Source organism: Balaenoptera acutorostrata, chromosome 19 (genome assembly GCF_949987535.1).
Source record: "Balaenoptera acutorostrata chromosome 19, mBalAcu1.1, whole genome shotgun sequence".
Classification (NCBI taxonomy): domain Eukaryota; kingdom Metazoa; phylum Chordata; class Mammalia; order Artiodactyla; family Balaenopteridae; genus Balaenoptera; species Balaenoptera acutorostrata.
This window is the reverse complement of record NC_080082.1, coordinates 55,129,591-55,147,914: the sequence shown is the minus strand read 5'-3', so window position 1 is coordinate 55,147,914 and position 18,324 is coordinate 55,129,591. Positions and strand designations below refer to the sequence as shown.

Here is an 18,324-nt window from a genome sequence, read left to right as displayed (position 1 = left end):
CCACCCTGGCCAGGAGTGGGACCCACTTCAGGGGCAGGACACCCTCACACCCTGTCCTGAGCCTGCCTGGTCCCTTCAGAGAAGAACGCTGGAACCCAGCCAGGAGCAGAGTGGGCACTGGGGGCATCAGGCAGGGGTCCTGGGCTACCAAGGGTGGGGGATGCAGCATGGATGGGGACAGAGGTCGGGGCTTCAGGCTTGGACACAGCTGCTGGGCAGGCAGAGCTGGTTACTCCTGAGGAGAAATAACTCTCCTTCTCTGTCCCCTGATGCCCACTTTCTCCCCCGCCCAGGCCTCCCTACCCAGCCCCAGACCAGCTGTTCCCATCTGAGGTGAATGTTGGGGATGAATGTTCTGATCCCACACTCCTAAGGGTACTTCCTTGGGGTCCAGGAAACAGCAGCGAAAATGGGAAAAGGGATGAAGAGGAGGGATGGGTCTGGAGCCAGAAAACCTGCGGCACAGCCAGGAGCCCCTGTAGAGCAGCCCTGGGAGTCCAGGGCCGGGAAGATCCTGGGACAAGTTCTGAGAAGTTTACAGAGGCTCAAAGGCCTCGTCTCTCTTTTACAGGAATTACTACACCCCGACACAGATATTTACTGCCAGATCAACCACAAAGCAGATGTGGTTTCTTAGTTTCCTCCAGGAACTGCCCCTTAAGGCTGTGGGGAAGAGCCCACCTGAGACCCCAGAGTCTATGTGGGGTCAGGAGCCTGAACCAGAGAAACAGCTCTGACCCTTGAATATATTTGGGAACCTGGGCCCAGGATTGGAGTCCCTCCTGGCCTTCTGGAAACCCTGACAGGCTGCTCTGAGCCCTGGATTGATGAGGACAAAGGCTTCCATCCCCCAAGGAACTGAGGGCTTCCAAGGAAAGTGACTGTGCCTGTGACCCACCGTGAACCACCTGAAAGGTCTGAATAAAGAGGATTTTCCCCTCGTTTGCTCTTTTTGTGCTCATGGGCTCCTCCCACCTAAAACTCACCCAGGTTCCATGGCAAAGGGCCAAACTGTCTCCACCTAATGTGGCCCATGGACCTCCTCCCACCCGTGCCTCACCTGCAGCCCTCTCCACACACCTGGCCAGCAGCTCTCAGTCCTTCCTTGAAGAACCTTACTGAAAAATATTAAATAAATGGAGAGACGTCATATGTTCATGGATAGAAAGGCTCAACTTCATAAATATATAAACTCTCCCCTAAATCAGCTATTATTCAATGAAATTCCAATCAAAATCCCAACAAGGATTTCTTGGAACTTGACAGGCTGATCCCAAACTTACATGGAAGTGCAAAAGCCCAATAGCCAAGGTTCTCCTGAAGATGAAGAACAAGTGGGGAGGGGGAATGACTTGCCTTATCAGGTATAAAGATTTATTATAAAGCTATAAAAATTAAGACAGTGTACTGTTGGCACATGAGTGGATAAATTGATCAATGGAAAAATAGGGATTTCAGAAACAGACCCACACAAATATGGAACTTTGAAATACAACCAAGATGCCATTGCAGATAAATGGGGAAAGAAGGAATTATTCAATAAAGGGGGCTGGACAATTAATTATCCATATGAAAAAATGAAAATAGACTCCTATCTCAGACACACAAAAAATCAATTCTAAATAAATTAAGAACTTAAATGTGAAAAGCCAAACTTATTTTTTTGGAGGAAACAAAAGAGAGCAGTTTTTGGATTCTGGGAGAGAGAAGGATCTCTCTTTTTCTAAAAAATAATATTTCATAACAAGATAGCTAGTAAGCCATCAGTGTGTCAAAGGAGTTACTGTGGAAGACTCAGTCTGGAAACATGGGTAGAATCAGACAGTCGAGGACCTTACTGTCATGTTAACGATGCAGCGTGTTTTCTTGTTTTGTTTTGTTCTGTGGCTGTACTGCACATCTTGCAGGATCTTAGTTCCCTGACCAGGGACTGAACCCGGGCCCCGGCAGTGAAAGCACCAAGTACTAACCACTGGACTGCTGGGGAATCCCCGAGAAGGATCTCTTAAGCAAAGCACAAGAAGAATCAATCATAAAACTGGAAGATTGATAAGTTCAACACTAAAATCCTGTTCTTCAAAAGAGAACATAAGAAATGAAGACAAATCATCTAACTGACAAAGAATTAGTACATAAGGAAATCCTACATATCAATAAGAAAAAGATAAACAATCCTATAGAAAAAGAAACCAAAAAAATAAAATAAAACAAATAGGCATTTTACAAAAGAAGCACAGCCAATACACCTATGGATAGACACTCAACCTACTTAGCAATCAGGGGATACTTACACAGACCACAGTGAGACGCCATTTTACATTCACCAGATTGGCAAAAATTTTTAAGTTTGAAAAATTGGAGGGGGACTTCCCTGGTGGCTCAGTGGTTAAGAATCTGCCTGCCAATGCAGGGGACACAGGTTCAATCCCTGGTCCAGGAAGATCCCACATGCCATGGAGCAACTAAGCCAGTGCACCACAACTACTGAGCCTGCGCTCTAGGGCCCACGTGTCGCAACTACTCAGTCCGCGTGCTGCAACTACTGAAGCCTGCACGCCTAGAGCTCATGCTCCGCAACAAGAGAAGCCACCACAATGCTAAGCCCACAAACGGCAATGAAGAGTAGCCCCCGCTCACTGCAACTAGAGAAAGTCAGCACACAGCAACAAAGACCCAACGCAGCCAAAAATAAATAAAATTAAAAAAGAAAAAGTTGGATGTCATGTGGATGAACAAGAATTCTTTACTCTCTCACCAGTAATGTATAACTGCTACAACCACTTTGGAAAACAATTTGGCATTATTTCCCAAAGCTGAACAAACCTACAGCCCAGCAATTCCATTCCTGGGTGTATACCCTGGAGAAACTCTTGCACTTAAGCACAAGGGGACATGTACAAGAATATTCATAGCAGCAATAAGTGTCCAAAAACTGGGAGGGTGGGGAGACGAGAAATCCAAGCATAACTGACAAGGATTGTATTGTGATACAATAACACAACAGGAGACAATACATCAGTGAAAATGCAAGAACAAAACCACACGCTGGAACATGGATGAATATTAGAAATATGATGATGAGTTTTTAAAAAGCAAGTTCCAGAAAACTACATATATAATAAACCATTTTACAAAAGGAAGCAAATATAAACATTTATTGTTTAAACATATTATGCATATGTGATCAAAGTATATAAAAATCCAAGCTAAGTAAAATGTAGGGTGGTGGTTACTTCATGATAGGAGGCAAGGAGATGTGATAGGAAGAAACATGTAGGTAAGATGCAAGTTTCTCCTGATAGCCTGTTTCTTAGGTTGAGTGATATGTTTGTGGGGTTCATTAAACCACACTCCATATCCAATATTTTTGTTACATATAATCTTCTGTACATAGTAAATACGTTCCATCTCTAGTATCATGATGGAACATCTGGGCCTTCCATCTGGGACACCTTAGGGCACCATCCCTTTGACTCTCCAGTTCCCTTTGAAGGTTATTGATGTTCTCAATCCCCTTGGCTAGGGGGATTAAGAGAATCTATGGACATATGCGTTGGCCCACCCAGGCCCCGGCTCAACCCTCTAAAATGATCTACTAGGGACTTCCCTGGTGGCGCAGTGGTTAAGAATCTGCCTGCCAATGCAGGGGACATGGGTTCGAGCCCTGGTCCGGGAAGATCCCACATGCCGCAGAGCAACTAAGCCCGTGCACCACAACTACTGAGCCTGCGCTCTAGAGCCTGTGAGCCACAACTACTGAAGCCCACGTGCCTAGAGCCCGTGCTTTGCAACAAGAGAAGCCACCGCAATGAGAAGCCTGCTCACTGCAACGACGAGTAGCCCCCGCTCACAACTAGAGAAAGCCCGCGCACAGCAACGAAGACCCAGTGCAGCCAAAAATAAATAAATAAATAAATAAATTTATAAAAAATTAAAAATAAAATGATCTACTAGCTCAACTGGTCAGAAGTACAGAGTAGGTGAAGCCCAGGGATAAAACTCACCCACAAAACTTTCCTTCTGGGACCTGACAGCCTCTTGCTACAGGCTCTCTGGTCTCCACTGAGACCTAATCCACTTACCATGCCCTCCTTTGGCTTCCCAACCACCCTTCCAAAACCTGTCCATAGTAATTGAGGTCTTCATGCCGGTTCCACTTCCGAGGACAATTGCAGGTATTTCAGATCCAACTTGTCCAAGCTATTAACAAAGGTGGGCTCTGGGGCCTCAGGTAGTTAAACCTGTTTCTTCACCTGTAAAATGGAAATACAGAAGTGACAATATCTATTTCATAAGGTTGTACTAAGAATGAATGAGGTAATGCACAGAAAATGCTTAACCAACAGTAAAAGTTCCCTAGGTGTCTGCCTCCCCACCTCATAACACAGTGGAGAGAGTTAAATTGAGATCACACAGATAAATAGCCTAGCGCAGAGTCTCTCCCTTCACTCTTCCCCACCTACACAACCCTAACTTGAAGGCCTGAAGTTGCAGAGTAGGGTGTATCTGACTCCTCCTTATGGCCAGAAAGGGGAATTACACTCTCCTCTCCTAGGAGCCTGCAACCTGAACCTTCCGTGAAAACTAACCACCCCCAGTCGGTGAAAACTAACCACCCCCAGCATTGCACCTTCCTCTTTCCTCCTATTTGCCAACTTGCACAAAGAAACAACTAGTTGGCAGAGGAAATCATCTCAGGTCTCCAGATGTCTCAATAAAATTCCCACAGTAGAGACAGAGATCTGCACAAGAGGCAAGAGGGAATCTACTGGGGGCAGGTCATTTAACCTTCTAGAGCCAGTTTCTTCTTTGCAAAATAGGGATAAAACCTATCTCACTGGGATCTTGTGAGGGTTGAATGAGATCCTGTACTTAAAACCCTAGCCTCGGACAAAACTATAATTCAAAAAGATACATGCACCCCTGTGTTTATAGCAGCACTATTCACAATAGCCAAGACATGGAAACAACCTAAATGTCCATCAACAGATAAATGGATAAAGAAGATGTGGTACATATATATAATAGAATACTACTCAGCCATAAAAAAAGAATGAAATAATGCCATTTGCAGTGGGTGCAACTAGAGATTAGCATACTAAACGAAGTAAGTCAGAAAGAGAAACACAAATACCATATGATATCACTTATATGTGGAATCTAAAATATGACACAAATGAACCTATCTATGAAACAGAAACAGAATCACAGACATAGAGAACAGACTGGTGGTTGCCAAGGGGGAGGGGCTTGGGGGAGCCACGGAGTGGGAGGGTGGGGTTAGCAGATGTAAGCTTTTATATATAGAATGGATAAACAACAAGATCCTACTGTATAGAGTAGAGAACTATATTCAATATCCTATGATATGCCATAATGGAAAAGAATATTTTAAAAAAGAATGTATATAAAATGGAATCACTTTGCTGTATAGCAGTAATTAACACAACATTGTAAATCAACTACACTTCAGTAAAAATAAGGGGAAAAAAGGCAAAAAAATACTGCATGATATCACTTGTGAAATCCTAAAAAAAAAAAAATTGAACTCATAGAAACAGAGATTCAAAAAATGGTTGCCAGGGGCTAGGGTTGGGGAAAATAGGGAAAAGTTGGTAAAAGAGTACAAACTTTCAGTTATAAGATGAATAGGGTCTGAGGATCTAATGTATAACATGTTGACTATAGTTGATAATACTGTATTGTATAACTGCAATTTGCTAAGAGAATAGAACTTGTGTTCTCACCAGAAGAAAGAAAAGGGTACATATGTGAGGTGATGAACGTGTTAGTTAACTCAGTGGTAGGAATCCTTTTACGATGTATACATATAGCAAATCATCATGTTGTACACTTTAACTATACTGCAATTTTGTCAATTATACCTCAGTAAAGCTGGAAAAAAAGTGACCTTCCAACCTTCAGTCTGGCTGGCTCAAAACATGTCTCACTCACGTACCACACGCCCTTTGTATCCACGTCCATTTTCATTTAATAAATTTTTTGCACCAAAAACAAAACACAACAAAACAAACAAAAAAACCCTAGCCAGATACTACCACAGTATCTGACACATACCAATGAGCCACACTTCTAATTCATAAGGCCTTCATTTTATTTTTTTTAATGGAAACAAGTCTTCATTAAGTAACTTTTAATATCAGAAAAATAAAACTCTTATAATTCTCTTTACAGCAAATATATCAGTGTCAGTGCTTTGGCCATCTTAAGTTAAAGGCGCTTTATCATAAAATATATGGTTTTAAACTTTACTCAAATTGAATTTATAATCCCTATGACTTCCCTACAAGGCCTTCATTTTAAAGGGGAGGAAATGGAAGCCCCAAAAAGGGAGAAGATTTGGCCAGGATCTCCAAGTCAATGGCTGAACCCAGGCTAGAACTCAGGTCCCCAGGAGGAGAAGGAGAAGGGGAGTGTTTAGGTTTCTCCTGCTTGCTGGGCATGATTCTGTCACTTTGCCAATGATCTCCTCCCCAAACCCCCTGCTCACTTCACAGCAAGCACTGCCCATTACCTGCCCCTCCCCTCCGCCTCCCTGGACACGTCTGGCCCTCCTCAGACCTTTCATGCCTCCACAACCCTCATGGACCACAGGACAAAGCAGAAAGGCAACTCTGTAACTTTATTTCGCTATGTGAAGGGGTAGGGGTGTTTGGTCCAGCTAGATCGTCAGTCCCTGAAGGCAAACAGGAGGCCTAAGAGGATGCCCCGAGCAGGTCTCCCACTAGAGGGCTCTGCACCAGCAAACTGGGCCTTCTCTAAGATGTTGATGACCTCAGTCACTCTGATGCTGCCAATATGGTGAAAGTGGGCTAAAATATCGGTGTATTCACGAGCACAGCCCATGAGGAGGAAGGTGGTATTGAGAGCCCCTGTAAGGAAGAGAGCAAGGGGAGTCAGAGACACTTTCAAGACTCAAACATCCTACCCCTCCTTCCAGACACCCCTCACAAATCAGGACACCTGCTCTCCCACCAAACACTCAGGTACCAGGCACCTTCTCCCCTCCTCCTTGGAATTATGTGCCACAACCCCCATCCCCTCTCCGAGTCCCACCCACCTCCCTCAGAGATGGGAAGGCAGCAGGCCCAGAGCAGGCATCTGAGAAAGACAGTTTCTCTTCTCTCACCTGCCTGAAATTTTAAGGTGGAACTGTAACACTCAGTGGCATTGTCGGGGCAAGCCTCGGTGGTGACAAAACTTGGGAGGCAGTCCTTAGAGTGCTCGCCCACACAGGTTGGGCAACTACGGGAAGAAGATGCTACAGTCTTAGGAGCCTTGGCCTTGAGTTTCACAAAATGATCCATGTTGGTGAGGTTATTGCAGAGGTATGTCCGGCAGACGCGGCTATAGGAGGCAATGGACAATCCGGGCGGTGAAACGAGGTAGGAGACTTGTGGGGGGTAAGATGAAGCTGGGCTGCAGCCTTTAAAACCCACAATTCCCCTTTTGGTCCCTGCGGAGCAGAAGATTGGAGAGCGCTGATCAGTGTCGTTGGCCACGCCCAGTTCCACCTCCCACCCCACCCCCTGCTCTTCCTGCTCACTCCGCCCCATCACCAACTTTGCCCCTCCCCCACTGTCCACTCGCCGCTCAGATTTCCCAGGTCTCATCTGCCTCTCCTCACTCCTCTCCCCACAGGAGCCCGTCTACGCCTCTCTCCCTTGTATCCCAAACTTGTCTTCTCTCCCAGAGTCCCCCTCCCCTCCTGGGATCTGTCCACCTCCATTCTGCCCTCTTATTCAGCCCACACCACAACCAGCTGGGTCCTGCCCCTCTCCTGCCGATGTCTTGATGCTGTTCCCAAACATATAATGGGGTAAATATCTGGAACTCCAGTCCAGAGTCCCTGGGTGCTAGGAATGGAGGTGGGGTCAGAAGAGCAAGCAAAAGAAATGTAGCAAAGTCACCCCCGTTCACCTGTCTCGATGAACACCAGCGTCTCCTCACAGCCCTCATTCAGTTTACACACCATGCTCCTCATCAGAAGCCATTGCCAGTTATGGAGACCAACAGCTCTGAAGAGTGAAGATGTTGCTTCATAACACAAAAGAGCTCCAGCCCCTAAAGAGAGAATGTTCTTCCAGTCATCTGCCCCTCACACTGCCTTCTCAGCCCCGAGCCGCCAATCAAGAGCTCAGCCTCCACAGACCCTGTCTCCCGAGGGACCCAGATACGCAGCTTTCTTTCCCCCAGTGACATGAAGCCAGCCCTCCCATCCCAGCCAAGAGGGTCCCTAAGCGTTCAGCCCCACAGGACATACGAGGCAGAGTAGAAATGGCCCCTAGGAGACAGAGCAGCTGCACAGGGCTCAAATGCTGAGGTCCCATGGTCCTGTGTCTGGGTCCTGGATGCTGGACCTCAGTCTGGAACCAATTTCAATCTAGGTCTCAAGCTCAGTTCTTGTCAGCCTCTGGGTCACTGTTTCTGGAGCAGAAAGTTGATTATCATTTTCATTGACATAGGCTCCCTGAGACCTTCAGGGACACAGGTCTTCCCATCTCCATAGTCTCTCTTCCAACCTAACCCAAACACACATTAACTTCTCAAATCCTGACTCTTCACTCTACTGCTTAGGTTCTGCCGTTGGACGTGGTGCTGAGCAGAGGACGCTGGCTTATTCAAAGGATCACTATTATACAGGCTACTCTCCATCCAGAGACAATGAGATCAGAACAACAAATGTGTGTGTAGAAGTTAACCAACATATTACTAAATAACCCTTGACTCGAAAAAGAAATTAAAAAGTATTTAGAACTGAATAATAGCAAACATACTACATGTCACACACACACACACACACACACACACACACACGTGCATGTAAAATCTGGTGAAAACTGAATAAGGCCTGTAAGTTAGTTAAGAGTAATGTACCAATGTCAATTTCCTGCTTGTATACTACAGTTATACAGAATGTCCCTATGGGGAACCGGAGGAAGGGTTTAAGGGACTCTATATAAAATTTTTGCAACTTCTTGTAAGCCAATAATCATTTCAACATCAAAAGTTTTTTTAAATACACATCAAAATTTGGGACTCTGATTTTTAAATCAATATTTAGAAGTAAATTTATAATTTAAATACATTTATCAGGAAACAAGAAGAATTACAAAATGTTTATGAATTAACTCAAGAAGTTATATAAAGGGCAACAAGGCATCCCCAAAAAAGGAATAGAAATAAAGATGATGACAGAAATCAATGAAATAGAAAACAACAAAAAAGTATTACAAAAGACTAATATTCATTCTTTGACAATATTACTAAGATAATTCTCCAGCAACTCTAATCAAGAAAAAAAGATACAAATAAAATACAGAATGAAAAATAAAAATTAACAGACATCACATGTTCTAAGAATAATAAAATTGTCCTTAACAACTCTACATTTATAAATTTGAAAACCCAGATGAAGTGGATAAGTTTCTAAAATAATACGAAGTGCCAAAATTGGCATAAGAAGAGCGTATGCCAAGTCCTAAACTGATGAGAATGGTCAAGGATCTCAGGCAAATTGACAAGAAAAAGAGAGCAACCCCAGTAGGGGAATGGACCAAGCATATGAAGAAGCAATCTCAAAAAAAACAAACCAGAAAGGCTAACAAGCATATGAAGAAACACCCCAGCTCAACAATAATCAGAGAAATACAATGTATCCAAATGTGCATCTATCAGACTGGCGAGGGATCAGAAAGCTGGAAAAATATGAGCATTGGTAGGACTGTGGGGCTACAGAGACCCTTGTGCACTGCTGCTCATGGGGTAGTTGGGGGGTAGATAGGGTCCTCTTCTGCACCCTGAGGAAGGGAGGAGTTCTGATCAGTGTCTCAGACCCAAAGTATCATTCATTGTAGGGAGGAGTCTGGCAATACTTAGTCAAATTAGGTGTACAAAGAGCCATCTCTGGTATATCCTAGGTACACATAACAGAGATTTCCACCTTCAACTACAAAGGAACACATATGAGGATGTAGCATTATTGTGGTGACAGGGAGCTGAAGGCGACACGCAGGGGATGCACACCATGGAATATCGTGCAGCAGTTAGAAGCAACTGGTTAGATGTATGCATCACATGCACATGGATGGATCATAAAAACAGTGCTGATTATTTTAAATAGTAAATAATGTCATTTGCATAAATTAAAGCATCATGCACATAAAACACTGCACATCTTGCAAGAACACACGCAAACTAAAAGATATGCATTAGCCACCTGAAATGAGTGCCTATGCAACAGTTAGAGAATAAAAGTGGGGAACTGGGGATTACTGGAAATAACTAAAACACTGTAGGTTGTACAAAGTTGATAGACTTTGGACTCAAAGACAGACCAACGTTGGAATCTTTACCTCTCCACTGTCTAGCTGTGTGATCTTGTGCATCTTATTGAACTGATATATAAAATATATTAGTAATATATCTCAGAGTCATTGTTGAAAATTAATAAGATTATTAGTATAAAGTGCCAGGCAAGAGCTAAGCTCTCCAAAAATGTTGGTCCCCCTATCTCTCTCTCCACTACCTAAAGGTTCAATGTCAATTGCTTTAGCTGGCATTAAAGCATCCCACACACCCTCACCCTTCCTCCCCCAGACTGGCCCCAAACAACCTTTCCAACTTTGTCTAGTACTGCCCCCCTGCACAGCAGTCCAGCTAGATGTCACTTCTGCCACACTTTTCTGTCCAGAATACCTGACACAGGATCCGTAACCCAGAAATCTGCGGCAAACTAAGAGGCCAAGACCAGCAGAAAAGATGGGACAAAGGAAGGGGAAATGAAGGCTGACAAAGGATCAAACAAAGGAGTTGGACCAAGCAGAGAAGATGGCACACACCTGCCTGGGAACGCAAAACAACGGGACCCAGCAATCTGAGAACAAGCACGGACACAACCAGAAAAGAGTGGAATGAAACCCTCAAGGAAAAAGGGATGGAGTAGTGGTCAGAGGCGATGCTATCCCTACAAAAGAGAAACCACACAGAGAAGGAGGAGCAAACTGCTGGAATGGAACTTTGCAGGGAGCAGAGAGAGCACGATCCGGAACGGCAGAAAAATGAGGAGTGGGGCACAAGGACCGGGTTCTCAGGGGAGAGAGGAGACAATCTCAGAGGCTCAAAGACAGAAAAGGAGACAGGGCAGAATGCATAGAGAAAAGGAGACACCACAGAGAATGGGGAGGGAAACCGTGAGATGGGTCTAGTAGAGATGCACAGAGAAGGCTACAATTAGAGAGTGGAGCCCCGAGAATGGGGTGAAATCCGGGAGGAAGATGAACACAGAGGGTGGAAAGGGCTAAAAAGACAGAAAAACCACAGAAGCGTCTCGGGAATCGAAGAGGGGGATGGGAGGGGCAGGGGTCCAGGCTATGAGGGAATGAGGCACGTGGAGAAAGGGGTTCTGAAAATCAGCAGGATGAACAGGCAGAGAGAGAGGCTCTCAGAGACGGAAAAAGTCAGAATTAGGAAAATCAGCACCAGCACGGACGATTAGAGACACAAGGAATGGGGCTCAGCGTGAGAAGTTGGGACCCAGGAAGGAAACAGGGATATCGCAGCGTGGGGAACATAAAAGGAGAAAGGTAGATCGGGAGTTGGGGCAGCGGGAGAGAAGTGAGAAAACACGGGCGTCCACACAGCGAAGAGTAGCCGCCCGCGCAGAGTCGAGGACAAACGCTCAAGAGGCGCCGACGGGGGAGGGCAGGCCGGAGAGCGAGACTGCGCGTGCGCGGGAGGGCGCGCCGGGCAGCCGTTCCTGAGGGGGCAGGGCCAGCCTAGTCCTGGAATCGGTACTCGACGCCCCATTGGCCACCTCCCCAAAAAGGGAAAGAACAGTCTGGGAAGGCAAATCACACGAGGAGAGAGAAGTGGCGCGAGACTCAACTCGACGCGCTATTGGCTGGCCTGATAGTCTGGCGCGAGTAGAAGCGGGCCGGAGGTAAAGGGGCGGGCTGTCAGTGAAGGATCTTGAAACGCACTGGTCGCTCGCCTCGGCGGCAGAAGGCGCCGCTTGAAGCTCATTGGTCCTTGTAAGAAGGGGCGGGAAAAGTGGCGCGAGCGAGGCTATTACTCAGGCCACTGCGTCACCACCTCCTTTCGCCTCATCCTGAGTCTGACAACGCTCGAGGCTGTGGTAACCGCGGGCTGACGAAGCGAACGCGACCCCGCCCCTCCCGTCTCTTCCCCTCCCTGTCTTGCGCTGGACTCACCGCCCCAGGCATCCCCTCGCCTCCCCTCTAGCGCTCCTCGCGACCCCTTCGCCCTTCCCCCACCGCGGCCCTTGGGCGCGCTCCCCGAGCCCTGGCCCCTCCCTGGGACCCTGGAGCGGGGCGAGGCCGCGGGCCCAGCATTTGGGGGGACAGCGGCAGAAGGGGGTGCACGCGAGGAACAGATGCACGGGGAGGTGTGGCGGGCGCGGCTCGAGGCTGCTTGTTGGGAATGGGCGAAGGCGCGTAAAAGCCGGGCGCAGCGACGGCGCGGGTTTGCCTTAGTTTGGAAGGCGTGTGGGTGCAAGAGAGGAATTTGGGCCGTGGGGGGGGGGGGGGGCTTTGGGCCTAGATCAGGGCCTGGCACATGGAAGGGGCTCAGTAAACCTTTGCTGAAGGAATGAAAATAAGTCTTGAAAGTGAGGCAAGGGATCCATGAGAATGATGTAGTTACTGAGGTGCAAGGGAGTGGTCTGATTAAAAGGGCTGCGGGGGGGAAATTGAATTGCAGGGCATACGTGGGGCTAAGAATGGAAAGGGGAGCATAAACGTTATGTGTGGGAATTGGATATGTGCAGGAGGGAAGGATGATAATTGTTGAAGAGGCTGCCAGGGAAACTGTGGGAATGGGCTGTTGGTGGAAGGCGGGTGTAAGAACTGCTGCAGGAGGCGTGAGAGTGCGCGAGTATGCCCAAAACTGGGATTTCTGCCTGGAAGGGAACAGGTGAGCGGAGAATAATGTTTGGATGGAAAGATACGTAAGGAAGGAAAGAGGAGAGAGGTTCTTGGGAAGGACGATGCCTGAGGAAAGTGAAGAAGGACAAAGCCAGGGGAGACTCAAGGGTGACAGCTGAGTCCAGGAGTGGGCGAAATGGAAAGATCCTTCAGGCGTGGCCTCCCAGAGGCGAGAGGGCTGGTCGGGAGAGGGCCCACGTGGCCACCCTGACCCCCCACTTCTGCCCCTAGATACATGGAACCCAGTGAAATGCCTGCTGTCCACCCCTGCCCCTCAGACTCTGCCACGGGGGGTGAGACTAGAGCCCCCCAGGGCATGGAGCTCATCCCCAGGAGAGCTGTCAGTCGCTCTCCAACCTGCGCCCGCTGCCGCGGTCACGGTATCACTGCCCACCTCAAGGGCCACAAGCGCCTCTGCCTCTTTCAGGCTTGCGAGTGTCACAAATGTGTCCTCATCTTGTGAGTACGGGATGCAGGGAAGGGAGAGGATGGGCCTCATCTAAAAGGCGGCTGACTTGACTTCCGGCTCGCCACCCCCCTCTTTAGGGAGCGCCGAAGAGTCATGGCTGCCCAGGTGGCCTTGCGTAGGCAGGAGGAGGCGCAGCTAAAGCGGCACCTGGCTCAGGGACTGATGAGAGGGGCGGCTCCTCCCAACGCTCCCAGCCGTGTCAAGAAGGGAGTCACTCCACCAGGGGTCCACCGTGAGTGTCTCTGGCCAGGGCTAGGGCAGGAGTGTGGGCAGGGAAAGCCTAAGTAGGAAAAAGAGTCCCAGTCCTGGGACAAGGTGTTTTCTATCCTCTGGGCCTCATCCTCCCCAACTGTAAAATGTGATTAAGTGTTGGGAGGATGCAGTGAGGTCTGTGGGTAGAAATGGGACAGAGGGAGATAATTCAGTTTGGGGTTGGAGTGGGATGGCCCTCAGGAGAAAGAGCTCACCAAAGCTCTTCCTGGTCCCTCACAGCTGGAAAGGAGAACATAGCACCCCAGCCTCAGACTCCCCACAGGGCAGTCCCACTGGCACTGACCCCCCCTGAGAAGGTAAGGAAAAACTGGGCCCTGAGGGGACTCCTGTCTTAGCCCCTGCCCAGGTCCCTTCCTCTATGCCCTCTGCACCTGGGTTCTAGGTCCAGCCCTGAATTGCTGTGTCATCTTGGGCAAATCACTTCTATTCCATGGACAAAATGAGGGGGTGGGATTTTATGGCCCTTCAGGCTCTTAAGTTTTGGGGTCCTACCTACATCCTGGAACATACCCATTCCTTCTCCAGCCTTGTACCTGACTCCAACCTATGCCTCTTGCAGGAGAACTCCCGGGGGCCCCTGCTGCTCAGCTGTCGCCCAGAAGCCTTGCCTTTGCCCTGGACTCCAGTGCCTCCAGGCCCTTGGGCCGCTGGATGCTGGCTGCCTCCAGGCCTTTCCGTGCCAACCCCAGTGGTGTGCCGCTTGCTATGCCGAGAACCTGCTGTCCCTCTGCATCCTTTCCCTGGTAAGATGAATTCAACATTAATTCAAGAGATATGTGAATGACTAGGTACCACTGTATCAGAAAGAGAAGAGGAAAAAGATACAGGGTAGGAAGAGGGAAGACTAGCCATGACCTCTGCATATGCTCTGCTTTCTCTTACCCTCATTAGGCTTTGACCCTGGCACTGCCCTCTGGCTGCCCACTCATGGGCCCCTCCCAGCCTGCACAGGATCCCGCGCAATACTGATGGCTCCTCTTTCTGGAGAATCCCAAGGGCCCTCTACCCTGCCCCACACGTGAGTAGGGAGAAAAAGATATGTGTTTATGATGTGCCTAACCCTGTGCTGGATACCATAGTAGATGATAAAGAAGAAGAAAAGGTCTCAGACTAATGGGTGAGGCAGAGCTCTCCGAGCTCTGTCATTGCCTAGCTGTGAACCTTTGTACAAGTATCTTTACCTCTCTGAGCCTGTTTTTCTGTCAATAAATCGGAGACACTACTACTTCTTGGTAATAATGAGAATTAGCAATAATATATGGAATACACCTAGCACAAGCCCTGGCCTTAAACAAATAGTGGCTATTAAATCCACTTAAACAGATAAGATAAGGTTGAACTGCCTGCTGAAGTGAGGCGGGGCAGGGGAACAACATGATGCTAAGAGCCTCAGAGGCCTAGGAGAGAGGCCAGAGGCCATTAGAGAAAGCTTCCTAAAGGTGGGCCAAGCTGCTCCTCAAGTTCCATGGCGATTGGGGAACTAGGAGGGAAGGAAACCAGACTCTGGTAGGGCAGGAACAGTCACCTCAATCCCTTTAGATGTTTTGTCAGTTGTTTTTTTTTTTAACTGACACCAATTATTTCCCATAATCCTCACAGTAGCTCTGGTAGGAAGAAGCTGACATATTTTCATTTTACAGAAAACAAAGCAGGCCATGACAGAGAAAGGGACTTGCCCAAGGCCACAAAGCCTAATGACCCAGCAGGCACTCAGATTCCCAGATCAGAACATAGCAAAATCCTGCCCCTGTTTCCACGTGTACCTGTCTGTCCATGTTTAATCCCCCTGGCATCTTTTCTCCTTATTTCCAGATGCTCGACTCTGATACTTCAGCCCTGTGACACCCCAGACCCCCTTCTGCTGCAGCCACAGGTCCTGGGGAAGAAGTGGGATCCAGGACCCTGGGAGGAAGTTGAGCTTGGGGAAGGGAAGAGTAGGGGATAATGAAGTAACCAGGGGCAGAGGGAGCACCTGGAGGGTGGGCAGAAGTGGGGATTCCCAGTCTGCTTCTCTCCCTTTCCTTTGCAGGCCCCCGGAGCCTCTCACCTGGCCCGGACCTCTGACCCCTCAGAGTGGCAGCTGCAGTGGGAGGCAGCCGAGGCTCTTGTGGGACTGAAAGATTCACTTCAGGCTCCCCGCCTGACCCCTTCTGGTCCTTCCAGCCGTGCCTGGATTTCCGTGCTCCACACCTGTGGCCCACCAGGTAACCTGTTCCTTTAAAAGGAGAGGATGGGATAGGCGTGACTGAGAAATGGAGGTACTGGAGTAAGCAGGGACTAACCAAGTAGATCAGGAAGTCACAAGTTCAAGATCCCAGGCCCAGGCCCCAAGCTTTTCAACCTAGCCCCTGAGATTACGGTTGAGAGTTATTCAGTGAATCTGTTTTATCCTTTTTGTACTCAAAAGCAAATGTCCAGTGCCCTGATGTCAAGGAAAGTGAGGCCCTGAGAGAGGTAGGGACTTGCCTGAGGGCATATAGCAAGACAGCGGCAAAGCCTGTTCTCCTGACTCCAGCCCAAGGCTTTTTCTCTGGACCCAAGCTGCCTGCTGAAGTCTGGAGAGGGGCTGAAGAGGTAACAAGGGTCTGGCCTGGAAGGAGATTTGATAACTGCCTTCAAGGAGCTTCCATTCTATTTGGGAAACCTGGATGCCTTCAGAAAGCTCAGTGACAAACCTGGAGAGAACTAGAGGAATCTTGAGGCATGAGAAACACCTGTGGGGACAGAGAGGGGAGGCTGAGATTTCTCCTGTCCAAAATGGTGGATTGGACATGCTGTGTGGGACTGGGGGGACTGCCGGAACAGAAGCAGATGAGTATGAAGGGGCTTCTGATCATGCAGGCCTGGCATGCCAGGCTTGGGCATCTAGACAAGCACCTGTACATGAAGGGGAGCGAGGGAATGTTTCTGAGTAAGGGACATATTCTGAGACCCTGAGCTTTAGCAAGACAAGTATGGTGGCTGTGATGGAGGGATTGGATGAGGCAAGACTAGAAGTGGGAAAATCAGTGAGGAGGAAGTGTTTGCTATAATCCAGGTGAACAAAGATGGGCCTGGATTAGATGGGGTAAAAAGAGAGGGTTTGCTGGGGGGGAAATAGATGTGACCTGGTCCTGCCCCCTTCCTTCCTGTCTGTAGCTCCTGCTGAAGAAAAAGGATTCCAGCCTGTTGTCCCCTCTCTCTGACCCAGTCCAGCCCCCTCTGTGGCTCTGCATATTGGGCATCTGGGGTCCATCTCCCTCCTGAGCTAGAAGCCCAGAGGTGGAGGCCTCACTGGGGTAGGGGGGCAACAGCCTGCAGGCATTGCATATTTGTTATTTTACTTACAGATTTATGCATGGAATTTCATGTAGTACAAGCTTCAAGCTTTTTTAAAGCTTTCAGGTGCTTTGTTAGCTTTTGGCTCCTTTTGTAGCATGGCCATTTCCTTGGCTGAAGGTGGATATTCTTTTACCTTCCTTGGATCCTGGGACCTTTTAAAATCCCCAACGAAGAGAAAGTTGTGCAGTTTAAGTTAACCAGTATCTAAATAGATTTTTGCATGAGTTCATGTTCCAGGGTATTTATGTGACGTGTGATTCTGTATATACCTGTGCACTCATGTCTGTCTCCATGCATGTGAAAACAGGAGAGAATTTTCATTTTGTATCTAGGTTTGTGTGAGTAAGCAAAAAATAAACCTGTATTGTTTTAAGCCACTGAGATGTGGGGATTGTTTGCTACTGCAGCCTAACCTAGTCTATCCTGACTGACAGAAAGGACTTGTTCAATTCACTTCTCAAAGTGAAAATCAGTTATTCAGTAACTACCACAAATAACTACAAACTTGGATTTCTTTTTATGGCCAGATAAGAAAGAGTAGTAGGCAGACACAGTAGGTGATTCACTGACTCAGTAATTAAGTGACTGCTCTGTGCCAAGCATGGACAGTTTCCAGCTGCCCAGAGGGGCACAAGTGGAAATACCTACAGGGCCAAGCAGATCATATAAATGAGTGAAGAAGGCCAGAGGAGCCCTAGAAAACTGAGAATGCATGCCCTACCTAAGGAGGCAGCTTCCTTGTGGCCCTAGTGGATTGTTGCCAGGCAGGAATGTGGGTTCGGGATTGCCATATCTTCTGATTTTTCAAGAGAAGCTGGAAAACTAGATTTCTTTTTAAAACATCTTAATTTTCAAATGTTGGCTCAGTTTTCTTCTTTAAATCCTATGTAGGTTAAACAAGACATATCTTCAGGCCAGCTTTGGTCAATGGAATGTCAACTTAATGCTAATCTAACGTAACATTTTTCAAACGGGGAGACTGAGACCAATCAGGAGAGGAAGAATCAAGTTAGTCTTTATCAAGGGTTTTTCCTGAACTAGAGAGGTTCATGTATCTAAGTTTTGAAGGACCTATAAAAGGTTAGTGACAGTTATTATCATTTATTGAGTACACACTGTATGCAATTCACATATAGCCTCACAGCAACTCTGTAAACTATGCATGATTACTCCAATTTTACAAATAAAGGAACACCTTAGATAAAGTGACTTACCCAAGTATTTTAGGGAAAATTTGTAGGCACATATTGGAGAAAGGTTCCTTCCTTGCCAGGCCCCAAATCAATTAATAGGTAA

At 47.6% G+C, this 18,324-nt stretch overlaps 2 protein-coding genes across 3 annotated transcripts; one reads left to right on the top strand and one right to left on the bottom strand.

Moving 5' to 3' along the window:
* Positions 1-6,690: 6,690 nt before the first annotated feature.
* Positions 6,691-8,351, bottom strand: LYPD4 (LY6/PLAUR domain containing 4). 2 transcript variants are annotated; one of them, XM_007168054.2, is made up of 4 exons: positions 8,285-8,351; positions 7,942-8,085; positions 7,151-7,477; positions 6,691-6,893 (listed from the first exon to the last, which is right to left on the bottom strand). In XM_007168054.2, exons 1-4 carry the CDS (start codon positions 8,349-8,351, stop codon positions 6,691-6,693), a joined length of 741 nt encoding a protein of 246 aa, XP_007168116.1. The 2 variants fall into 2 exon arrangements, with proteins under 2 accessions (XP_007168116.1, XP_057391040.1); XM_057535057.1 differs by lacking the exon at positions 7,942-8,085 and having other exon boundaries at positions 7,151-7,502; positions 8,271-8,351.
* Positions 8,352-13,200: 4,849 nt separating this feature from the next.
* On the top strand, positions 13,201-16,892 carry DMRTC2 (DMRT like family C2). Its single transcript, XM_007168053.3, has 8 exons — positions 13,201-13,424; positions 13,512-13,666; positions 13,927-14,003; positions 14,270-14,450; positions 14,599-14,725; positions 15,520-15,580; positions 15,737-15,911; positions 16,846-16,892. The coding sequence occupies exons 1-8, from the start codon at positions 13,201-13,203 to the stop codon at positions 16,890-16,892; spliced, it is 1,047 nt and encodes a 348-aa protein (XP_007168115.3).
* The last annotated feature ends 1,432 nt before the right edge of the window (positions 16,893-18,324 follow it).